The sequence below is a fragment of the Echeneis naucrates genome, chromosome 16, assembly GCF_900963305.1.
Source record: "Echeneis naucrates chromosome 16, fEcheNa1.1, whole genome shotgun sequence".
NCBI lineage: Eukaryota > Metazoa > Chordata > Actinopteri > Carangiformes > Echeneidae > Echeneis > Echeneis naucrates.
The window spans coordinates 16120534-16140890 of NC_042526.1; the positions used below are offsets into that span (position 1 = coordinate 16120534).

Consider the following 20357-nt stretch of genomic DNA (forward strand, 5'->3'; position numbering starts at 1 on the left):
TTACACCTTCATCTAAAAACGATAATAGATTCCACGTTACAGCTTGCTCATGTCTACATCCAACCATCAGTTCTAATTGATATACAGTAGTTTACTTTAATGTACTAAGCAGAATAAAAAAAAAAAAAAAAATCCCCCACGCTGTTTTGTTTAGTGTGGAGTCCTCATCAGAACTGTGTGTGCTGCATCGGTCAATGACTTGTTTGGGTCTGTTTCTACAATGGCAGTGTGATACTTGAACAAATTCTTTAAGTGTAAGCACACCGAGCAGCTTCTGTACACAAAGACATGTCGCATGGTCTTCAAGTTCTGCCCAGCCCAGCAGCAGGCCCCAGCTATGGCCACTTCTGACGGTGTGAGTGTAAACAAACACCTGGGCCTCTCCCTAGTCACCAGAACCCTACAATTAACACACACATTGTCACAGCTGCTTCTTCTGGCACAGATTATACAGACACAATTGGAGAGTACAGAAAGCCTCTGGGTTTAGTTTATTGCAGCTGAGAGGGCTCTCTTCTGTCTAACATTTCTTTTAAATGTTGTTTTTCTGAAATGAAAAAGGAAGTGGTAACGTCTCAGTATCTAGCTAAAAGAAATTTAAACAGGGCCTGCGCTGAAGGACTGCTACTCACTATTGCTTGGATCAAACGTGTGATGGTGTCTAAGAAATCGGCAACCTGCCAACACATTATCCCACAAGTAGGCCTAACACAGCAATCACAAGTTTTAGGGGAGAAGGAGGGAATGCTTTACAATTTATGTCCTGTAACCCATATTTGTCAGTGTTATCCCAGCCAAGACAGCAGGAACATATAAATCTATTTACACATTGAACAAAGTACCAATAAGCAGTCGTCAGTGAGAAACTAATTTTTAGGGAGGTAGAGAAAGGAGAGAGCACATGGAGAGGAAGCTGGGAAAAAATGAACACATGGCTTCAATTGCTTTTTCTCTGCTTCATCATGAAATCTGTACAATCTTAATTAGGACATTAGGGTTCTCTTTATTCTCGCTCTTTTTTTCCATCATGTCAGCTCTCAGTGACGTACAATGTTAAGAAGAAATAACACCAACTTCAAAGCTACAATATCGGATTTTTATCAGACAGATCTGGTAAAAAAAAAAAAAAGGGGGGGGGTTGCTGATTGAATACCTTCCATTTTCCTCGGCCCCAGCCACTGTGCTGTTATCTTCTGCACGTCATCTGGCTGGAGAGTAGGTAGATTACTGGAAGCAGAAATAATGGCTGCTGTGTTTATCATGGCTTGGACACTGTCCGTTTCGGCTCCAAACCAAAGGTAATCTGTCAACCTGATGTGAGTGGCTGAATACAAAATCTGGGAGTAAACTGCAGCAGAGAGGGACGCAGGCAAAGGCCAGTCAGAGATTATTATATGGCTTAAAACATTAACATAAGCAGCATAGATGGAGGAGCGGTGAAGGGGCTGTTCTCAGAAAAAGCAGACAATGTTGCAATTTATAGGCTACAGTATTTCCTATTGCAGGATAATTAACTTGATTAAGGTTAATGAGTAGAGTAAAAATGCCAAGGTGCATTTGTTTTACAGTTTGTGAGAACAGGAGAGATTTTCCACTCCGGAAACAGACTCCCAATTGACTATTGTGCATTTCTTCTTAAAATTTTAAATGACATATAACCAAGAAGCCAATGTTGATCTTTGAATTGTATATGATTAGTTTTCTAAAAAGGCACATGAGACTACCCTGACCCATGAAATTATTTACTTTCTACTAACAACTTTTACAACATAACATTTAGGAGAAGAAAAAAAAAAACAAACTTGCCAGCTCCAAATTACCCAAATATATCAGCATAATGAGAAAATGTAATGTTTTTTACTTGATGAAAGTATCTATAGAATGGTTATGCAGTACTTTTCAAAATTAATTGATTAATTAATTACTTCATTAACTTTGCCCAAAACATGCATTTATTATGAAAGTTTATTACAGGTGTTTTTTCAACATTCAGCATTCACTGACTCTTTATCAACCAAACAATAACATGAAAAGTAATCTTCAGACTAATCCATGATCAAATAATCGTCAGATGCTTCCTTAGATTAATAATATTCAACAAATTAACATATTTTCCTACTTTTTGATTCATATTTTTATAGTTGTAGCCATAGCATTTGTTTAAGGGTGAGTTTTGCTTATATTAAAATAACAAAAAGAAGACTAACAATACTACTAACAAAAATGATAATCTGACCACAAACTTGCAGGCAGCAGTTACCTTCTTCCCAAACACATCATGTAAATACAAAAACATACAGGAATCTGTGTTTGTTCTTCATATTGTGAGTGTATCACGGGGTCGCAGTGCTGCAAATTTGCTGCTACAGAAGCAGAGTCACTTTCTGACTGACTGACACCTTCCCCACATGAAAATGGCTGTCCTTCTTATTCATATTCTGTGCTGAAGGCTTGATATTAGTAGCTGAGGTTATTCTGCTGCATTAGCAAAATAGGAAGAATGTCTGCCAGTTCTTCAACTTTCATTAAAAGTAAACCTTTTAAGCGGAGAACTGCTGCCTGCCCAGACCCCCCTGACAATAATGTACTAACTGTTCGCCCGCCAAACTATCAAACTATTTTATATTCCACACCTGCTAGGCATTACGCACAGTGGTCTGACCCGGCCGTGGAAACACAACAGAACTTCCTTTGTTGGGGCCTCACGACCATTAGGTAGGGTGGGTACGGCTCAAAAGTGTTCAAGAAACAATTTATCAGAAGGAGATAGACACACTACAGGCCTTTGTGCTCCCTGTGACACCATGCTCTAACGGCAGGTATTTCCTGCTCTAAGAAGGCAGGTTTTACAACATTTAGAGAGAGGTATTTTAATTGGAACCACCAGCCTGACAGTGGCCTCGATGGAGAAACATGGAAAAGCTGTTGAGAGCAGCTTCAGAGGCTCCCCGTGGCGTGACACAGCTAACTAACCAGCACAGGCCAGCTCAAGGCTCTTTCCGTATAAGATAACATTTGACGTCTGATTTATAAGCCAGTCAGTTAATGTGAGTATTTTCATCTGTTTCTAAGGTTATGGTGAGCCGTACGCTCTTCCTGTGGCTGACACTGGTCTGTCATAAATCTCAAAGAGGGTGGGCTCAATTTCTAATGAGTCAGTTAATAACAGGGCCAGCCCAGCAACTGTTCCACATTTATTTAGTTGTGTATTCCCATTGCATTGTGTTAATGTGTGCATCCATTAAGTTCATTAATGAGGTCTTCTCTTGAAGCATCTGCAGAGCGTCAGTCTCATGTGGGGACAGCACTGTGGGAAGTCCATTAAGGTTTTTTTTTTTCTTGACAAGTTCTGTCGACTGCTTGCACATCAAGAACAGATGTAGTGAATGGCATTAGTCCCCATTCTTTGGCACATGTACAGGCACCAGGGGTGTCCACGCTTTGTTTTCTACAAGGAAACACACACGGCCTGTTCTGTATTTGTCCCACAGTGTTTTTATTATACTATTTTGTGTTGATTTTGGGGGTCTGATTATCTGTTGTACAAAACCAAACTTAACCCAACTTACTTATCTAGTTACATTTAAAATTTGTTTTGAATATACAAAAACTAGAAAACATGTTCTTGCCATGAGTTGGTACAGTAGTTACATTTTTATACAAATGTCAGATTACATTAATCTTGAGAGTATGCTGTTTTTGACAGTTTGTCAGTTATGAGGCTGTAGCACAAACTTTAAAATGTTCTCCTTTAACAATCACTCACATTGATTAATGCTGACGTCGTGTGTAGTATGCAGTGTTCAGTAGACAGTGATGTGGCAGCAGGGAATGTCTCGTGGCAGATGTTGTAGAGTTAGATGAAACTCATCCTCCTTTGTTCTTTATCTCTGTTTTCTACAGCTGTGGGAGACCTTACATCAGACTGAGCCATGGAGAGGGCTCCATAGACAAGGGAGACAGGATACCACGGTCAGGTATGCTCTCATCATTTCTTCTTTAAGAACGTCAGCACTGCTGCCTCTGTGTAGATACATACAGCCTACTAAATACAGCCTGTATATCCTATACTATATAAGTGCCGAAAATTCCAAATTAATAAGTCACAAAACTGTTTGTCTATTTTTTTTTTTTTATTGCTTTTATATTTTAAATGCAAATGCTTTTTTTGTTCTCCATGCTCATTCCTAGAAAGCCTAACCCTAAACTTAAGGTGAATAACCCAAAGGTAACCATCAAGTTCTTGTCAACATCACTTAAAGTCAGGAAATTCTGAACTAATTCGCCAAATCGACAGTCTCACCGACTTTAAAGCAATGCAGCCACCAGCAGACATGGTGGCAGCAGTGAGGCAGCAATCATAAAAATGTATGACGCGTTAATGAACAAGCGCACTCACCATCTCTGGGACTTTCAATTTGAGACTTACAATAGATAACCAACTAGAATGAACTGGGATTAGAGAAGCTGCTTATGCCAGGGAAGTGAATTCACCAGCCCCCCTGAAAAAAGCAACAACAACAAAAAACTGCTGACGTGAATTCCGCTGAAGGAAAATCACGGCAGCTTTTCCTTCGGGCAGCAGTGTAACAACTCTTATTTTCTGTTTTTTGTTTTTCCTTTACCAACAGAAGACCAAGTGGTTGTGTCATCAGACTATGACAGCACCCACGAAGCCAACCACAGTGACAGCAGCGATGTAGCACACACAGAGGAGGACACAGATGAGGGAAAAAACCCCGTTCAGAATGTCATCCTCCACCCACTAATACCTCCTGAGGTAAAGTGAGATACAGTATAACAAAAGGTGACGCTGGAACACACGTTTGCACTGCAGCTTTATGTCTCACATGTCATTTTTACAGGACAAACCAATTCTGGCTCCAGAGCCGTTAATAATGGAGGAGATAGACCCTCTGCTGAGTCAGCTAAACAATTGGAACTTCCCCATCTTCAGCTTGATGGAGAAGACCAATGGGAAATGTGGCCAGATCCTGAGTCAGGTGAGCATCATTGGCAGTGAGGGTTTATTTCTGTAATTATCTGTAGGATTTAGACAAACATGTCTGACACATTCTTCTTAATCTTGTGCTTATTTGCATTCATAAACAGGTGAATATTTAACTGCAATTCTAAAGTCTTATTAGTATTGATTGCAGATGCCAGTGTTATACCATTATTGAAATATTTGAACTTATAATTTATGTCAATTACCAAGCCTGGTGACATGTACAGATTGGCTGACAAATCGATTTTTGTGTTTCAGGTCTCCTACAGGCTCTTTGAAGACACTGGCCTGTTTGAGACCTTTAAGATCCCAGTTAAAGAATTCATGAACTACTTCCATGCCCTTGAGAATGGTTATAGAGACATACCATGTAAGCTTCAACATCTCTCTCCTTCTTATGTTTAGTCACCGCCTTGTTTGCAGCTGTAACAGTAACCGACCACTAGATGGAAATATCATACAGTTTAGCTAATAACTCTGTATGATACATGGCAGCACCTTATGGTGTTGTGAGCTGCATTAGCAGCCCAACAGTACACTCTGGTGGAGAAGTTAACACACACTGAACAGATGTTTTTTTGTTGTTTTTTTTTTTTCCCCCTCCCTCTGACTCAGATCACAACCGGGTCCATGCCACAGATGTGCTTCATGCAGTCTGGTACCTCACCACACAGGCTGTGCCTGGTCTGCCCAGCCTCATCACTGACCACAGCTCTGCCAGTGACTCAGGTGTGTTGACTCATGCACGTAGGCATTTGAATGTCCTGGTGCGGGGGGGGGGGTGTATTAAGTGTATTAAGTTAAGATACCTCATAGGAACAAATTAGCTCCCTTTACTTTATGGTTCAGATTTCCAACTTTTGTTAAGCCATTTATGACTGTAGAGATTTTCTATAACTAGGTCAGGCCTTTAAATTTAGATTTTCCATCTGCTTGCAACTTCACTGCAAGCTATCCCATTAATGTCATGGCATCAAACCTGCAGGAGTGTGTGTTCTTATCCTACTCATAGTTTATCTCATATCATTCAGGCTTTTGGCACTTACATTTATGTATCAAACACTATTTGAAGTCTAGAACAGCATGAAATTAAAGGCAGATTAGAGTTCCCTCTCACCCATATTTCCACAACCTCATTTGTATGCCCTACTGGGGCCATCCCTTTGATCCACATATAAGTGGATTTGAATGCTCAAGTCAGCTTTTGTGTGCATATGTGCTTGAGAGTGCATTTGTGTGAGTTTCGGTATGAAAGTACAGTATGTGTGTTTTCTAAATTCTGCCACCCCGCTCTTCACCCTCTTCACTGTCTGTTAGACTCCGACAGTGGAATAACACACAGTCATATGGGCTTCCTGGTTTCAAAGACCTACACTGTGTCAGAAGACAGGTATGGCTGCCTGTCAGGCCTCATACCTGCTCTGGAGCTCATGGCTCTTTATGTGGCGGCTGCAATGCACGACTATGACCACCCTGGGAGGACCAACGCTTTCCTTGTGGCCACCAGCGCTCCACAGGTACATATATATAAATCTATAGTTTAGATAAGTATCTGAATTTGATCACAGTTTACGCAACTTAATTTTCCTGATTTGCTGCTGCGCTCCCAGTTGGAATCAACATCATGATAAATTGATCGGCAATTTTCCTCCACTCGGTCTCTGTTGAAACCAAAAGGTGCCAGCAAAGCTGAGAGGAATCATCAGTCTCTCACGGTGTATCAGGCAATCACCGATTACAATAACTCCTGAGTTTTTATCACACGTTGCCAAGAGCCTGAAATTGTACAGCTTTATCTGGAGGGAGACTGGATTTTCCATCTTATCAAGTCTCCTAGTTGTGGGAACAGGATGTCATGATACTGAACGATATCAGAGAGGGGCAGCATATTACAGTGACCCCAGCACATCAGGTTCACACATTTCTTTCAGTCTAGAGGAATTGTTAGTAAATAAGAGTGTAAGTTAGTATTAAAACCTAAACCTAAATGTATTCAAAGTACAGAAGTAAGTAAGTACCTTTGCAGAATAACCCTGTTCAGTGTAATGTAAAATATTTTATTAAATAAGCATTGATTCATTTGTTTATACATTAACTTTTATTATTTATTACATAAAAAGTTAAAACTTTGCCCCTGAAATGAAGTCTAAATACAGGTCCCTGGGCTGTGCAAACAATGCACATACTTTTTTCCCCCCTAGTTGGAGCAACAACTGGCATTCGAGTCGCTTGTATAGATCTCTTTTTAGTGCTGCTTGTGCAATATTACTGGAATTATGTACAGACATGTCTGCGCATGTTTATTGTAAATGTAAAGTGTTTGTGTGTGTTTGCAGGCAGTGCTTTACAATGATCGATCCGTTCTGGAAAATCACCATGCTGCCTCTGCCTGGAACCTCTTCATGTCACACCCAGAATATAACTTCCTCGTCAACTTGGACCACGTGGAGTTCAAGCGTTTCCGTTTTCTGGTCATTGAGGCCATACTGGCCACTGATCTGAAGAAGCACTTTGATTTCCTAGCTGAGTTTAATGCCAAGGTAGCTCTAAAAACATTGTTATTCTGCATTCCATATTGAAAACTATGATCTGGAGATGGATGGTGATTGAATTCCATGTAAATCATCATTGCAAGTTACTTTTCTAGCACCTTAAACTTCGTTACTGTTAATGCTAATGTTGAGCCAAGGACAGCAATGGGGGATAAGTTATCTACTTTTAGTTTTGAGGCTCTTTGAGTTTTCCATTGTGAGCATTAGTTGTGGGAATTCTCAAGCTTGCTGGCCTGGCAGCAAAGCTTTCAGTGAGGTACTCATCTCCACAGCATCCTGGTTTGTTAACTTAGATTTAAAGTCTGGGAATCAATGTGCCTTCTTCTACAGGTCTGATGCTATTTAAGCATAACCACAAATTAGGAATTGGTTTGAATAAGCTCTCATCACATGTGTGATCATGTTCCTTGAAATTAATTTGTAGTCAGAACTTTCACAGGTTTACTCCATAGACTTTCACATGTAGACATATCTGACAGAAACTGAAAGTGTTTGTGAAACAAAAGCTTTTCACCAAAACATGTCACATGCTTTACTTTAGAGCGAGAAGCAGCATGCAAACATGCTCCTCTTTACTTCTCTGTGTCTTCTGACTGATAATAATTCCTGGAGAAACACAATCTTTGGGAATCAGATGAATGTGATGACATCACATTCTTAGCTTATCTACAAACCACATGCACGTTGAATGTTTTAAATGCCAACATGTCCATTTCCATTGATCCTCTAGGTCGGTGACGATCCATCCACAGGTATCGATTGGTCCAATGAGAATGACAGGCTCTTGGTGTGCCAGATGTGTATTAAGCTGGCTGACATCAATGGGCCTCTGAAAAGCAAGGACCTGCACCTGCAGTGGACGGAGGGCATTGTCAATGAGTTCTATGAACAGGTATGTGAACCAGCTCTGAGGAGAACTCAGACTTGTAATTAAACAACATTCTAGCCATCAAAATAATTCAAAACAGAAGCGTGTATCTATCCCTGTGTTGTTTCCCCTAAAAATTACTATTTAAAAAAATGTCCTCCAGGCTCACTGCTGACCTGATGCTCTGAAAATAAAGAAAGAAAAAAGAAAAGAAAATTTTGCAGCTGCAGCACATTGTCAACGTTTTCGACCACACATGGTCTAAAATCTTAAAATAGAAAACAAAACTCATTTCAAGACCATATAAGACTAACCTAGGTAAAACGTCTTGCCTAACCTTAAACTGAATGTATCCATTCCAACCATAACTTCAACATAAACTTCAGTCCAGATTTAATTCCAAAGCGAATCTCTGGACTTTCACCTTAATCAGAAAGTTGAGTAAGCGTGAGACATAAAACGTCTTTGTTCTTCAGATCAAAAAATTACACACACACACACACACACACACACACACAGGCATTGAATACATTTCAACTCCTTGAAAGAGCATACAGACAGAGAGGAGACAAACAGGACAGTATTACCCTGATAGCATGCTCAGTCTTTCTAGTTTCTCTCTAAATGCTTACAACCCTTATACTTATACTGTAGACTGCAATAGTTTATGTCCTCCGCATAAACTTTGCTTTGACCTTGGTAATGATAGTTTTTGTTGTGATTATAGTGATAAGGGTTCACACATTTGTTTCCTACAGCTGAATCTACTGTCAGTGCAGCGACGCCATGTGTAATTGTGGTCTCGGTTTATATGGCACTGCTGTAACCAACAGAATCTGGTGATGGGCGCCAGCCTAATGCCACGTGCATTACCTTTGTGACCGTATGTCCGTTCATACTGAATCACTGCTGATTGCCTCTGGGTGAAGAAGGAAATCTCCAGGCCCTTACATGTCCTGGTACTCCAGTTTGATGACTCAGCTATCTTGTTCCAAAGCCACTCCGGGATCAAAGGGATAGGCACAAAGAGCAGGAGTGGTGAAAGGGAAGGGCTCTTTAGAGACAGTGATTTTAGTAATGTTTGATGTGCCAGAGCATCCTCTGATTTCACTGACAACCCTGAGAATTTAACAACTTTATAAAAAAAAAAAAAAAAAGGAAGCAAAGAAAAATGACCTTCATGCTCAGGCATGTTTAGAAAGTATACACTCAACACACACAAACACTTCACTGTGTAGCACTGAAGGCTAAGATTAGTTCACCATGCTGAAAAGTTTTCTGACAATAACAACAATATGTGACTTTAGATCTGGAAACTGTATCATAATACTGGCTGAATCTCTGGCCTTGTATTTGCTGGTTCTTAATCGATGACATAGACCAGCAGTCCCCAGTCTTTTTCCGATTTAATGTCAGACAATATTCCTTTAAGGTGTGGCGGATAAATACAACAAAATAAAAGGATAACTCTAGCCCTAACCAGCATAAAAACTGTGGTATTTTATAGATATAATAATAAGTGAATAAGTAAGTGTACTTGTAAGCAACATTCTTAGCAGCGCCCTTATAACATCGCTCCAACAACATTACGAGTAACATCCTCTCTGCCCCCTAACACTCTCTGGTTGATATGGTAACGTTTAAGCATGCGTTTCAAAATAAGATACACCACAAAAACAAATGTAAAGTGTATGACTTATTTATTCTTCCTGTATGGCCCGCTACCAAGTGACCCACGCGGCCTGGGGGTTGGCGACCGCTGACATATTATACATATATATTATATATTATATATTAATATATACACTTACATCTCACTACTGTAATCAAAACTATTCAAAACACAAAAGAATGTGAAATGTTAATGTGAGAAAGATAACCTTGTTGTGCTTCTGTTTAGGATGTAGTCATGGCAACTGCTGCGTCACTGGGCTAAAGGAAGACCTTTAGTTTTTTTCACCTGCCAGGAAATTCCATATACACCTGAAATCCCATTGTGCTTTACATCAAAACCTCAGTGTAGGAACAAAAGCACAATATGGCACAGATACTGTAAGGTGTATGGGATGACATTTAGGGTCAGTCACCAAGGCAACCAGGAAACCTGCTATAGCTCTTCATTTCAAATCTGACAGACGCCACTGGCAGCTTACATACTGCTTTCCCCCTGTCCTTCCTTTTATCACCATATGTTTTCCAACCTTTGTGTAAATGACTTTCATGGCTGCTTTTCACTCTTTTCAAATATTAGTTACAAAATCTCCAATGAATCATTTCCAATTTCCATCTAGCCTCGGCTGAAATACTAAGTCATTTGATGAGCATGTGCAGTATAGTATAACGTGTGCATATATAGACTGATATAATAAATAAAGGATGAATAAATGTGTCATTAGTAACAATACTTGGGTTTGAATATCAAATTGTTTTTAAGGAAATAAATATGAAAGATTCAGTTAATAAGCCAAACTCAAGTCATATTGACTTGTTATTATTAATATGTTTATTTTTTTTTTTTTTAAGTTAGTTCAACAGAAAACTTAATAAATGAGGTCTGGCATTACTATGGCAAATGTAATAAGTTAACATTTTTATCAAGGGTAACAGTTTCTTATCCTGGCCTTGAGGACTTAGAGTGCTGCTGGCTTAAGTGAAATCACTCAGCGTCCCAGGGGTGCAATAGTCATTGATTAGTTGGCTAGAATTAAAAAGAAAAAGTTTTGAGAATCAGCATGACGAGTATAAAGTCTTGGCTTCTCTGCAGCTTTCAGCGTCCCTCTTTTTTTAACATGCTTTGCACTAAGTGACTCTGATTAAAATTTTATGATGCAGTAAACCCCAAACTTGCCCTATAAAATCCCTGTTAAGACCCTAAATCGCTATGAAAAAAATAATTAAGGTGTTGACAGGTTTTTTTCTTGACATTAATCCCACCTATAAAACACAAGTTGAGGAGTTTACAGTAATGTGGATCATGCTTTATGTAGGGCGATGAGGAGTCCAGCCTAGGCCTTCCCATCAGCCCCTTCATGGACCGAGCTGCACCACAGCTTGCCAAACTGCAGGAGTCGTTCATCACACACATTGTGGGACCGTTGTGTAACTCGTATGACTCAGCTGGCCTGATACCTGGGCGATGGGTGGAGCCCAACCCAGATGCTGAGGAGCCAGAGATCACGGAGAATGAGGAAGAGGATGAGGAGGACACCGCAGAAGAGGACACATCCACCAGCTCAGAAGCATCACGTAAGCACCTAAGTACAAAATCTACAATATCTGGTTTTGTAATTATTTATTTTTTATTGCTATTAAAACGATTTATAGTAATAATAATAATAATAATAATAATAATAATAATAACATTAGTATTATTATTATTATTATTATTATTATACAATATAATATGCAGTATTGCAGGACACAAAAGTCTTGGGTGCAGAATGAGTGCAGAAAAGATATTACACAACTGGATTATGGATTATGGAACATCTCATTGGAAAGCTGGCCCGATAGTAACCAACATTTCTGCTTTCAGAGGTTTAGGTACTATTTTCAGTTTGTAGTTAGAAGTGAGATGACAACTTATAAGCGACAAGAATGATTTTTCAGGCTGCTTTGGATGTTCTTACGCAACCTGTTAGAAAGGTGTTTCTGACACAAAAACTGTTTCTAATATGTGACTCAATATTCAGGTTTTTAGGCCGTGTTAAATTAGTCATCTAACCCTTGAAGGTTTTTTTTCCAGAGAAAACAGCTCCCAAGAAGAGGAGGAAAGTATTCCGGCAGATCACCCAGCACCTGATGGAGAACCACGAGATGTGGAAGAAGGTGATCGCAGAGGAGGCCCAGAAACAAGGTCAAGGAGCAGAGTCTGTCCATTTAAACAATGTAGCTGAGCCTATTCTGGCTATTCACGAGGAAGAAGAAGAGCAAGGCAGCAGAGAGGACCTGGTAGAAGGAGAGGATCCAGAGGAGGTAGTAGAGGAAGCAGAGTGGCCTGTGTCCCCACAGGAAGAATTGAAACCTCCAGAGGAAATAGAGGAAGGGGACCCACAGTGAAAGAAACCCATGGGAAATATGGCATCAGTCAGGGCAAGGACATGAAAAAGTACTTCTTTGTTTCTTTTCCTAACAACTGACTCCTGTTTTTGCCAGCACATCACTTAGACACAACACTGTAGATGTTTGGGAAATGTGTGCCTATACAGAAAAAGAAAACAGGGTGGGAAAATTTGTGCTTTACATATTTTATCTGAATATCTGGTTTCACCAAACATTTAAAGGAGCTTTCCATATTGCAATACGGGATTATTCGTGTACTTTGGGATACAGACTCTTTTGCTACTGTCAAGAGAAGAGCAAGACTGGTTGCACAGACCTCAACCTACTGTGGTGACACAGGACTGCAGAAATTTGCTGCCAATTTATACATAATTATTTTCAGAATGCAATTATATATATATATAGGCATCACAGTAACTTGTACTTGTGTTTCAATTTTAGCAAGAGCGTTTGAGGCCCTATGTGGGCTGCAATATGTTTTCTTTCTATATATGGCTTGTAATGGGAGTTAATAGAAAGACCAACATTAGTGTAATTTTCTTCCTTTCAACTTCTGCCAAAATTAATCACTCACCCATGGGCTTTAGCGTGAAGACACAAACTTTCATGTATTTTATGTTTTATATTTGTTGCCAAATCGAGTACTTTATACCATTCAGTGTAGCCATGTTAATTTAAAAAGGATGACTTGAGGCTGTTCACACTCTGTGTGTGTGTGTGTGTGTGTGTGTGTGTGTGTGTGTGTGTGTGTGTGTGTGTGTGTGTGTGTGTGTGTGTGTGTGTGTGTGTGTGTGTGTGTGTGTGTGTTTTTCAACCAATGTGCTCATATGCACAATTCTTTTGCAGCAAACTCAGACAAAGTTGGCAGATCTCCTTTGATCTGCTCTTCAGTCCCAGGTAAATATAACAGTCACTCTCAGTTGCTTTGGTGACTGACACGGCAGCAGTGGGTTCTTTGAAATGGATCTGTGCTGAAATATAACAAAAAAACGTTGCACACAATATATACAAACGCTATCAAAGTGTCAGGGGGAAAAGATAGAAAAACGTCAAAAAAGATAATGATTTTAGATACATTTTATGAAGTTTTTTTTACAAATGGGTAGACAAACTGATATGTTACACTTTGGCCTTTTCTAGCAATTCTTTAGTTGCTTACTATGTACTTGGCCTCAGTCTGTGTCATAGTCACAATGCAAACACCTGCAAATAACGTTTAACCTTTCACCCTCAGGAAACCCTTGACTCTTGAAATTCTAATTATCAATGTGGTCACCCGTGCAGACGCTTGTAAGCTGAAAACACACAGGAAGAGTGAGCTACTTAAGAAGTTGTTTTTAGTTTGTCACCATTCCCCTACTTCTCTGCCATGACTGGAGGACCGTCTTGGCAGATCCACCATTCATTTCTCTGAATTCTTCTCTTGGCACCTCAGGGAGATAGCTGAAGTGTTTTGTCAATTAAGAAAATTCCCAGTTATGGTTAATAGAGAAGCAATCCATGACAGCAAGTTCTCGAGCTACTTGTATGGCCAGTTATCTGTCCTCAATGGTGGTTCATAAAATATATAACGCATAACCCAACCTCTCTCTGCCTGAAAGTATTACAGCTGTTTAATTATTACGTTTTAGCCAAGATGAGAGTGATGGCCAGTGGATGTGTTAGTATTTCACTGTCACGCTTCAAAATGCAATTTGGAATCACCCATAGCCTCGTGTTTTGTTACTCATGCTAAGTCTGTGTGTATTTTTCATGAGTAAAAGACATAAAAAGTGTTTCCCCATGTGATGAGAGTAAATGTGACTTCATAAACTGAGACATTACTGTTGGTAAATCAGTTAAATTAGACATGAGGGACGATGAGTAGGTCTTGAGTTTAATAAGTGAAGTGTTCTACACTGAGTTGTCAAGTCAAATCACAGCCACATACAGGAGCAGCGAGACAATAATGAATTATCCATTACATAGCCACACTTCTCAAGATCTCTAGCCTACATGGATATATAAAACTCTAACGTGCCGACGTGCCGGTATCGCATATTGTTTTCTTGAATAATCTTATTTTTATTTGCTGATCTTAAAAGACAGAACCGCACCCAACAACCCTTTTCCTTTCCTTTGAAGTTAGTAAGATTCAGGTGTAGAGCATCATGTTTATGTATGGATGCAGATCCTGCATCAACTTACACTATTATTACACCATGTTCCTGTCTCCAGTGAATCACACACTACGTCAGTAATGGACTGTTTACTGCTGCCCAGACTGTGTTAGAGAGGGAATAGGAACTTGGCCTACTGCAGCTTGGTTCAGACAAGTCGAAAGTTAGAAAGACAATAGGCAGAGATCATTCACAGTCAAACCAGAATTTCCTGAAGCCAGTGAATATCTCAAATCTGAATAACTTTGATTATCTTTAATAACCATGTGTTGCCTCAGTGATCCTACAGCATGTTTCCTGTATGTTGCCTGCAGTTCGTAACTAATGAGCTATAATCATCATTATGGACACAGTGCTTATATTTTTCTGCAGCTTTTGGCAAATCTGAATATAACCAGTGTTTTAAACACAAGCTGCTGGATTCAACACAGATATATCTCCTGAAATGGCCCAAACAAAATCAATTCTTTTTATCATGCTTTGGCATTTTGTAACTATTTTGAGTTTCCATTTCAGCTCAGGCTTTGTGAATGTATAGATGTACTGTGTGTGCGTGTGTGTGTATGTGTGTGAGTGAGAGAAAGAGAGAAACAGAGAGACCAAAAGAGCGTGTGTTTGTGGTCTATTTGAATTCTTCCACTGGCCTCTCCAATGTGACGCTGTCCTGTATACAGTAGGACTTGTACTGTTGAGAGGAAGGGGGTTTCCTACTTCCGCACACACACAAATGGTGTTAATAGTTTGTCCACACTTCTCACACACTTTGAAGAAATTGTTTTTCACAGAAGGCCATACAGCACATTTTTCCGTGCGCTTCCACTTGGATCCAGATGCTGCTTTACCTGCAGACATGACTCACTCTCAATGCTAGTAGAGGATACAACACACAAAACACCCCTCATGTTTAAAGGTGAAGGGATTCTGTCCACTGTGTTCATTTTTTGATGACTTTTCTTTTGAATGATGCATGCGACCCCCCCACACTCCCCAAGTCACATCAGCCTCGAGTCGATACTTGCATTTGAGCTGATACAGTACCAGTTCAGTATCAGTTATGATAGTGTATGTTTATGTGTTAATTGGTTTTATTTGATTGTCATACTTATTCACACATGTAGCATAATTGTAACCATGGGAACCAAACAAGCTTTACAATTATGTAAACAAAAATGAGATGAGTATTTTTATATAGTTGACACATGATTAAATAATTAATTGCTTTCTTCTCACTTGCACTTACCACACGTACTAATACTTACACAAGGAAGAATATGTCCAAATACACAGTATTTGTGAAAGTAAAGTCACGAATTTCCTTGCAGGTTGATGCTCCATTTTGTACAATACACATATATGCTGTACAGTAAAGAAATTTTAAAACTACAAAAACTCTTTTAGATATACATTATTTATTTTTACCATTTTGTAATTTAGACACTATACTGTAGCTGCAATATTGCCAGACTTACTGGAAGTGCCTATATTGGTATTATGTATCATACAGTGAATATATTTGAAGATCATTAGGAGTTGTCACAAACTGAACCATGTGGATGTTGTAATGTGAATACATTGAATTACAAGACAATGATTTCTGTGGTATCTCTGTGTGTATGCTGTGTTTTTTCACTGATGGATTTATATGTAGAATCACTCTTATATTAAAATCTACAAGGTAATCATTCATTCATTCATTAGATTCAAGGTGCTTCCTCAAAGTGTGCTTTTAAGTCCTGAATTACTTCTAGTCTGAGTTTATTTGGTTTTCTCTGATTATCATTGTCTGTCTGTGAAGGTTCTCATTAGTCTAGTCCAGGTCATAGTTATCTGAAGGAAATTGAGTCGAGAGCGGCTGGCCTTGAAGACGTTTCGCCTCTCTTCCAAGGGGCTTCCTCAATTTGTGCCATCTGACTGGCTGGTGATGAAACTCAGATAAATAGCCTCAGAGGAATTGTTATCCTGGGAATAGCTGAGAGGACAGCATTGTAAGTGGGAGATGGCTGGCTTTTCTGAGTTTACTGTAAACTGCATACTTGGAGGAATGTTAAAAAAAATACATATCCATCAAGATTTTAGACATGAAAACAAAAAGCAAAAAAATATATATATATATTGATAACCGATATTCACCCTTCTGCCAAGCAATGTTCTTCTGCATTTAGCAGAATGGTTGCCAAGCGACACACAGACACAGTAACACAGAGCCGGTCGGTATTAACAATAATCTTGATTTCGCCATTTACTGTGCAATTTAAACTAGCTAGTTGCACTTTTTAGACTATTAATCCAGATTAGTGACCTTTAATTGAAATTAATGTTGGTGCAGGTTATTGCAACTATTGATTACTTTAACTTCATTTGACCCATTTTGTTGAATAAACCTCTCTGCTGGAGAGGCAGCTTCTGATTAAACACATAACATGTTCCAGTGGCTTCCGTATATTTGTCGTAAAGTAGGTATTTCCATTTTTCTTTCTTTAAAGGTCGTCCTGCCTATTAGTGGGTCAAATGCTATGCTAGTTGATCTCGAGAATATAGTTTTTGTAAAGCTTTTAACTGGCAGAAATCATAGAAAAGTCCTCCTCACCTGGCTGCAGCCAGAAGCCTTGAAAACAATAAAATAGATTAGAAGAGGCAGATCATAAACATCGAGCAGTGTAGCACCTTAGCTACAGTTCTGCTTCTCACTTTGGGTATTTAATAGGTCATGTGAATGTGCGCCTAAAGCCCCACAGAGCAGCATGGATATGTTCATAACAAGTGGGCCTGCTGTATAGACCGGTTATTCCCATGGCAACAGAGAAACTAGAAAAATGAGATCTGACCACCCGGTGTGTCAGGAAAATCATTGGGGGAATTATGACCTTATCTAACAAGCCATATTTATTAGGGCGGGGATTTGCTGATCCGTTGGTTCCTTCTTGTTTAAATGGAGTTTCACAGGTTTTTGTCTGTCTTTAATCAAAATCGCTTTGAGGTTAGTTGTGGAAATTAACACATGCATTCTTTTTTTTTTTTTTTTTTTTTATAAAATTATTAATTCATATTTTATTCTGTAAAGCTTATCTCCGGGACTTTTTTAGGGTCAATGCATGTTGAGCAGTTGGTCAAATCTCCTTTTCAGGAAAAGTGAACTCACTCACTAATTTTAATCAAGCTCATCGCAGTAAGATGGTGTTGGCTCAGTCTTGGGTTCTGTCTTCACACCAAGCAGTTTTGTGGCTTCTTACAAAGCAAACAAAGTTGGAGTTTTTGTGTTCACCTGAAACTTTGACTTGAAGGGTACATATGTGGTCAGTATATCTGAGGAACACCGGTTTTTATTCACACAGATTAGCTGACTGAGTGAAATACTGAAATATGATGTATTATCATGTGCGCCTTTTAGAATAGCTGATTTGCTTGTAATGCAGGAGCTTTAACTAAGCTTATTAATTTAATTTCATGGTGAATGAATAGTTTGAAGCCCTCTGTGGGCACCATTAGACTGTGACACAGTTGGTAGAGCAAACATGGATCAGTTCAAAAACTGAATCATAATCTCTTGCCTAATGCATGCTATGGCTCTTCACCTATTTTGTGTGTGTGTGTGTGTGCGATCTGAGCAGTCCTGGAGACATCACACTCTGAGAGGAGGCACTGGGGAACAGTTTGTCCACACATGTTGTTTGAGCAGGCTGAGCTCGGATTTATCCATCGGTCGGTCGTTCATTGCGCAGATGTGAGTGTAGTTCCTCCGACACGCTGCAGATGTTTGCAGCAGCCCTTCGCCTCTCCCACTTTTAACAGAGCTGAATGAAAAGCTGGGCAATGTTGAGGCCACTTCAAATCGCAGCTCTGTGACGCATCACGTGTGAACACCGAGCAGTTTCCACCCTGTCTCTGGCAATCCGACACAACACACCGCCGTGCGCCGCCGAGGAGCGCTTCCCAACGGACGGTGGCTGCTGAGAATCGGGGGACACCTAAAGCGAGTTGGGTAAGTGTCATATGTTTCATTCACTCAGCATTTACTGAGGGTAAAAATGGTTCTGCTAGTATCTGAGTATCCGCTTTAGGAGTTCAGGGAAAGGCGGATTTACGGGATGGAGAAACATGCCAGTGTCATGGAAGCGTCAGTGAACCGGCGCAGTGCGCAGAGTTGTGCGCGCACACAGCAGGCGGTGCACAGACAAGCCTCAGAAAAATCCATCTTCTCACCCAAACGCACGTGCGCCGGCCAGCCGAGATCACGTGATCGTCAATAATTCGTTTTCGTGGTCAATTGATTAATAGTTTATTACATAGCATTTCGTTCATTTAACTCGACATTGGTTTACAGTACTTTGTGTGTGTGTGTGTGTGTGTTTCTCGGAGCCATCACACTTCATGAGAGATGGATGTGAGTCAGTTGGTTTGTGGTGACTGTTGTGATTTTGTCATTCTGTGCTCAAAGGCCAGTCTACTGCAGCGAAACCTGATCAGGAAGCCCCTCACTGCGCTGGGCTGGACGGAGAATCTTTACAAAAAAGCTTTAGAGTACATCAGATTTTCAGCAAAAGCCAATGAAGACTAGGCTCAATAAAACATCTTAAGTTTTTCAGAGGAGGCTGCAGCTGCGTGGATGCTGTTTTGTGACAAAAATTGCGATCGCAACAAGCAACGCAAATCCAGCCAGTTCCCGCGATATTTGCGCGCCCTTTCAACTCTATCCAATCACCGCAGTCGAATTTGCCCTGCGTTGGTCCCATCCTCAGGTAGAGTTCCCACCTTTTATCAAAACTAAACACACGAACAAACAGGCAACAACCATAACACATGTTGTGGTCTGCAGCGCAGCAACCAAGAGTCAACAATTCTGTCACGTGTTGTGTTCCCGGGGGCCGCGCGTGCTTTGTGAGTATGACGTTAGCACGTTCGTTTAACCGGCTACCGTAATAAATTCGAGTTGGAGTCTACGGTCACCCAGTGGCGTGTGTTTGTGCACAGGAGTGTAAGATTGACAGTAAACACACTGAAATGATTAACATTAGAGTAGGCCAAAGTTGGGAATGTCATTCCCAACATATTGACTTGTATGCGGTAAATTGAATAAATTGATGCCAATGTTCAAAAATATTGTCTGCACTTGATTTTAATTCGCAAAAAGCGTATTTTGTTAAGAATTGTTGAAATCCTGTGCTTTCGGGGGTAAGGTTAAGGGTACGATTATACTATTTTATTGAAAAAATAAACCTCATAACATCGCAACTTTTGGAAAAAGCTGCTGCGAAATCAGGAACAAAAAAACGCCTGCGAAATCCTGGAGGGACTGAAAAGTGGCAGAAGGCCCCAAATGTAAGAATGACTAAAAATCCCATAGTGACTGCAAAGAGATGGAAGTGATTTAGGCCATTAACAGCCTCTGTTAGTCAATAAAAAAAAAGTATGAGCCATTTTCAGTGTTGTATGGGGAATATTTCAGGGTTTAAATCACCTTGTTAAGAATAAAGTGATTGTTGTCAGCTGATTGTAAGTAGCTCTTTCTGCTTGATGTGCAGCTTTATCCACAGGCTCCCTTGCTCACGCAATACACAAACAAAGAGATCACAGTTGTGTGTTGCTCGAAAGCCCTTATAACGTAAACACCAGCTCCACTTTTTTCCTGTGTAGTCCAGAGCCATTCTTTGGTGCAAGGAGGAGGGATCAATAGGGAGTTGTCATGCCACTGAAAAAGCTCTGCCTTCCAA

At 40.0% G+C, this 20357-nt stretch overlaps 1 protein-coding gene across 1 annotated transcript in view; it reads left to right on the forward strand.

Annotated features, from left to right (window-relative positions):
* LOC115056544 (cGMP-inhibited 3',5'-cyclic phosphodiesterase A-like) overlaps nt 1-16251 on the forward strand; it is a 64070-nt gene extending 47819 nt beyond the window's left edge. The window contains exons 5-14 of the mRNA XM_029523064.1: nt 3904-3977; nt 4632-4780; nt 4866-5003; nt 5267-5378; nt 5624-5737; nt 6326-6525; nt 7345-7548; nt 8291-8452; nt 11416-11674; nt 12174-16251. Coding sequence (XP_029378924.1) covers nt 3904-3977; nt 4632-4780; nt 4866-5003; nt 5267-5378; nt 5624-5737; nt 6326-6525; nt 7345-7548; nt 8291-8452; nt 11416-11674; nt 12174-12487 — 1726 coding nt within the window. The 3' untranslated portion in view covers nt 12488-16251. The remainder of the gene's footprint in view (nt 1-3903; nt 3978-4631; nt 4781-4865; nt 5004-5266; nt 5379-5623; nt 5738-6325; nt 6526-7344; nt 7549-8290; nt 8453-11415; nt 11675-12173) is intronic.
* Nucleotides 16252-20357: the final 4106 nt, after the last annotated feature.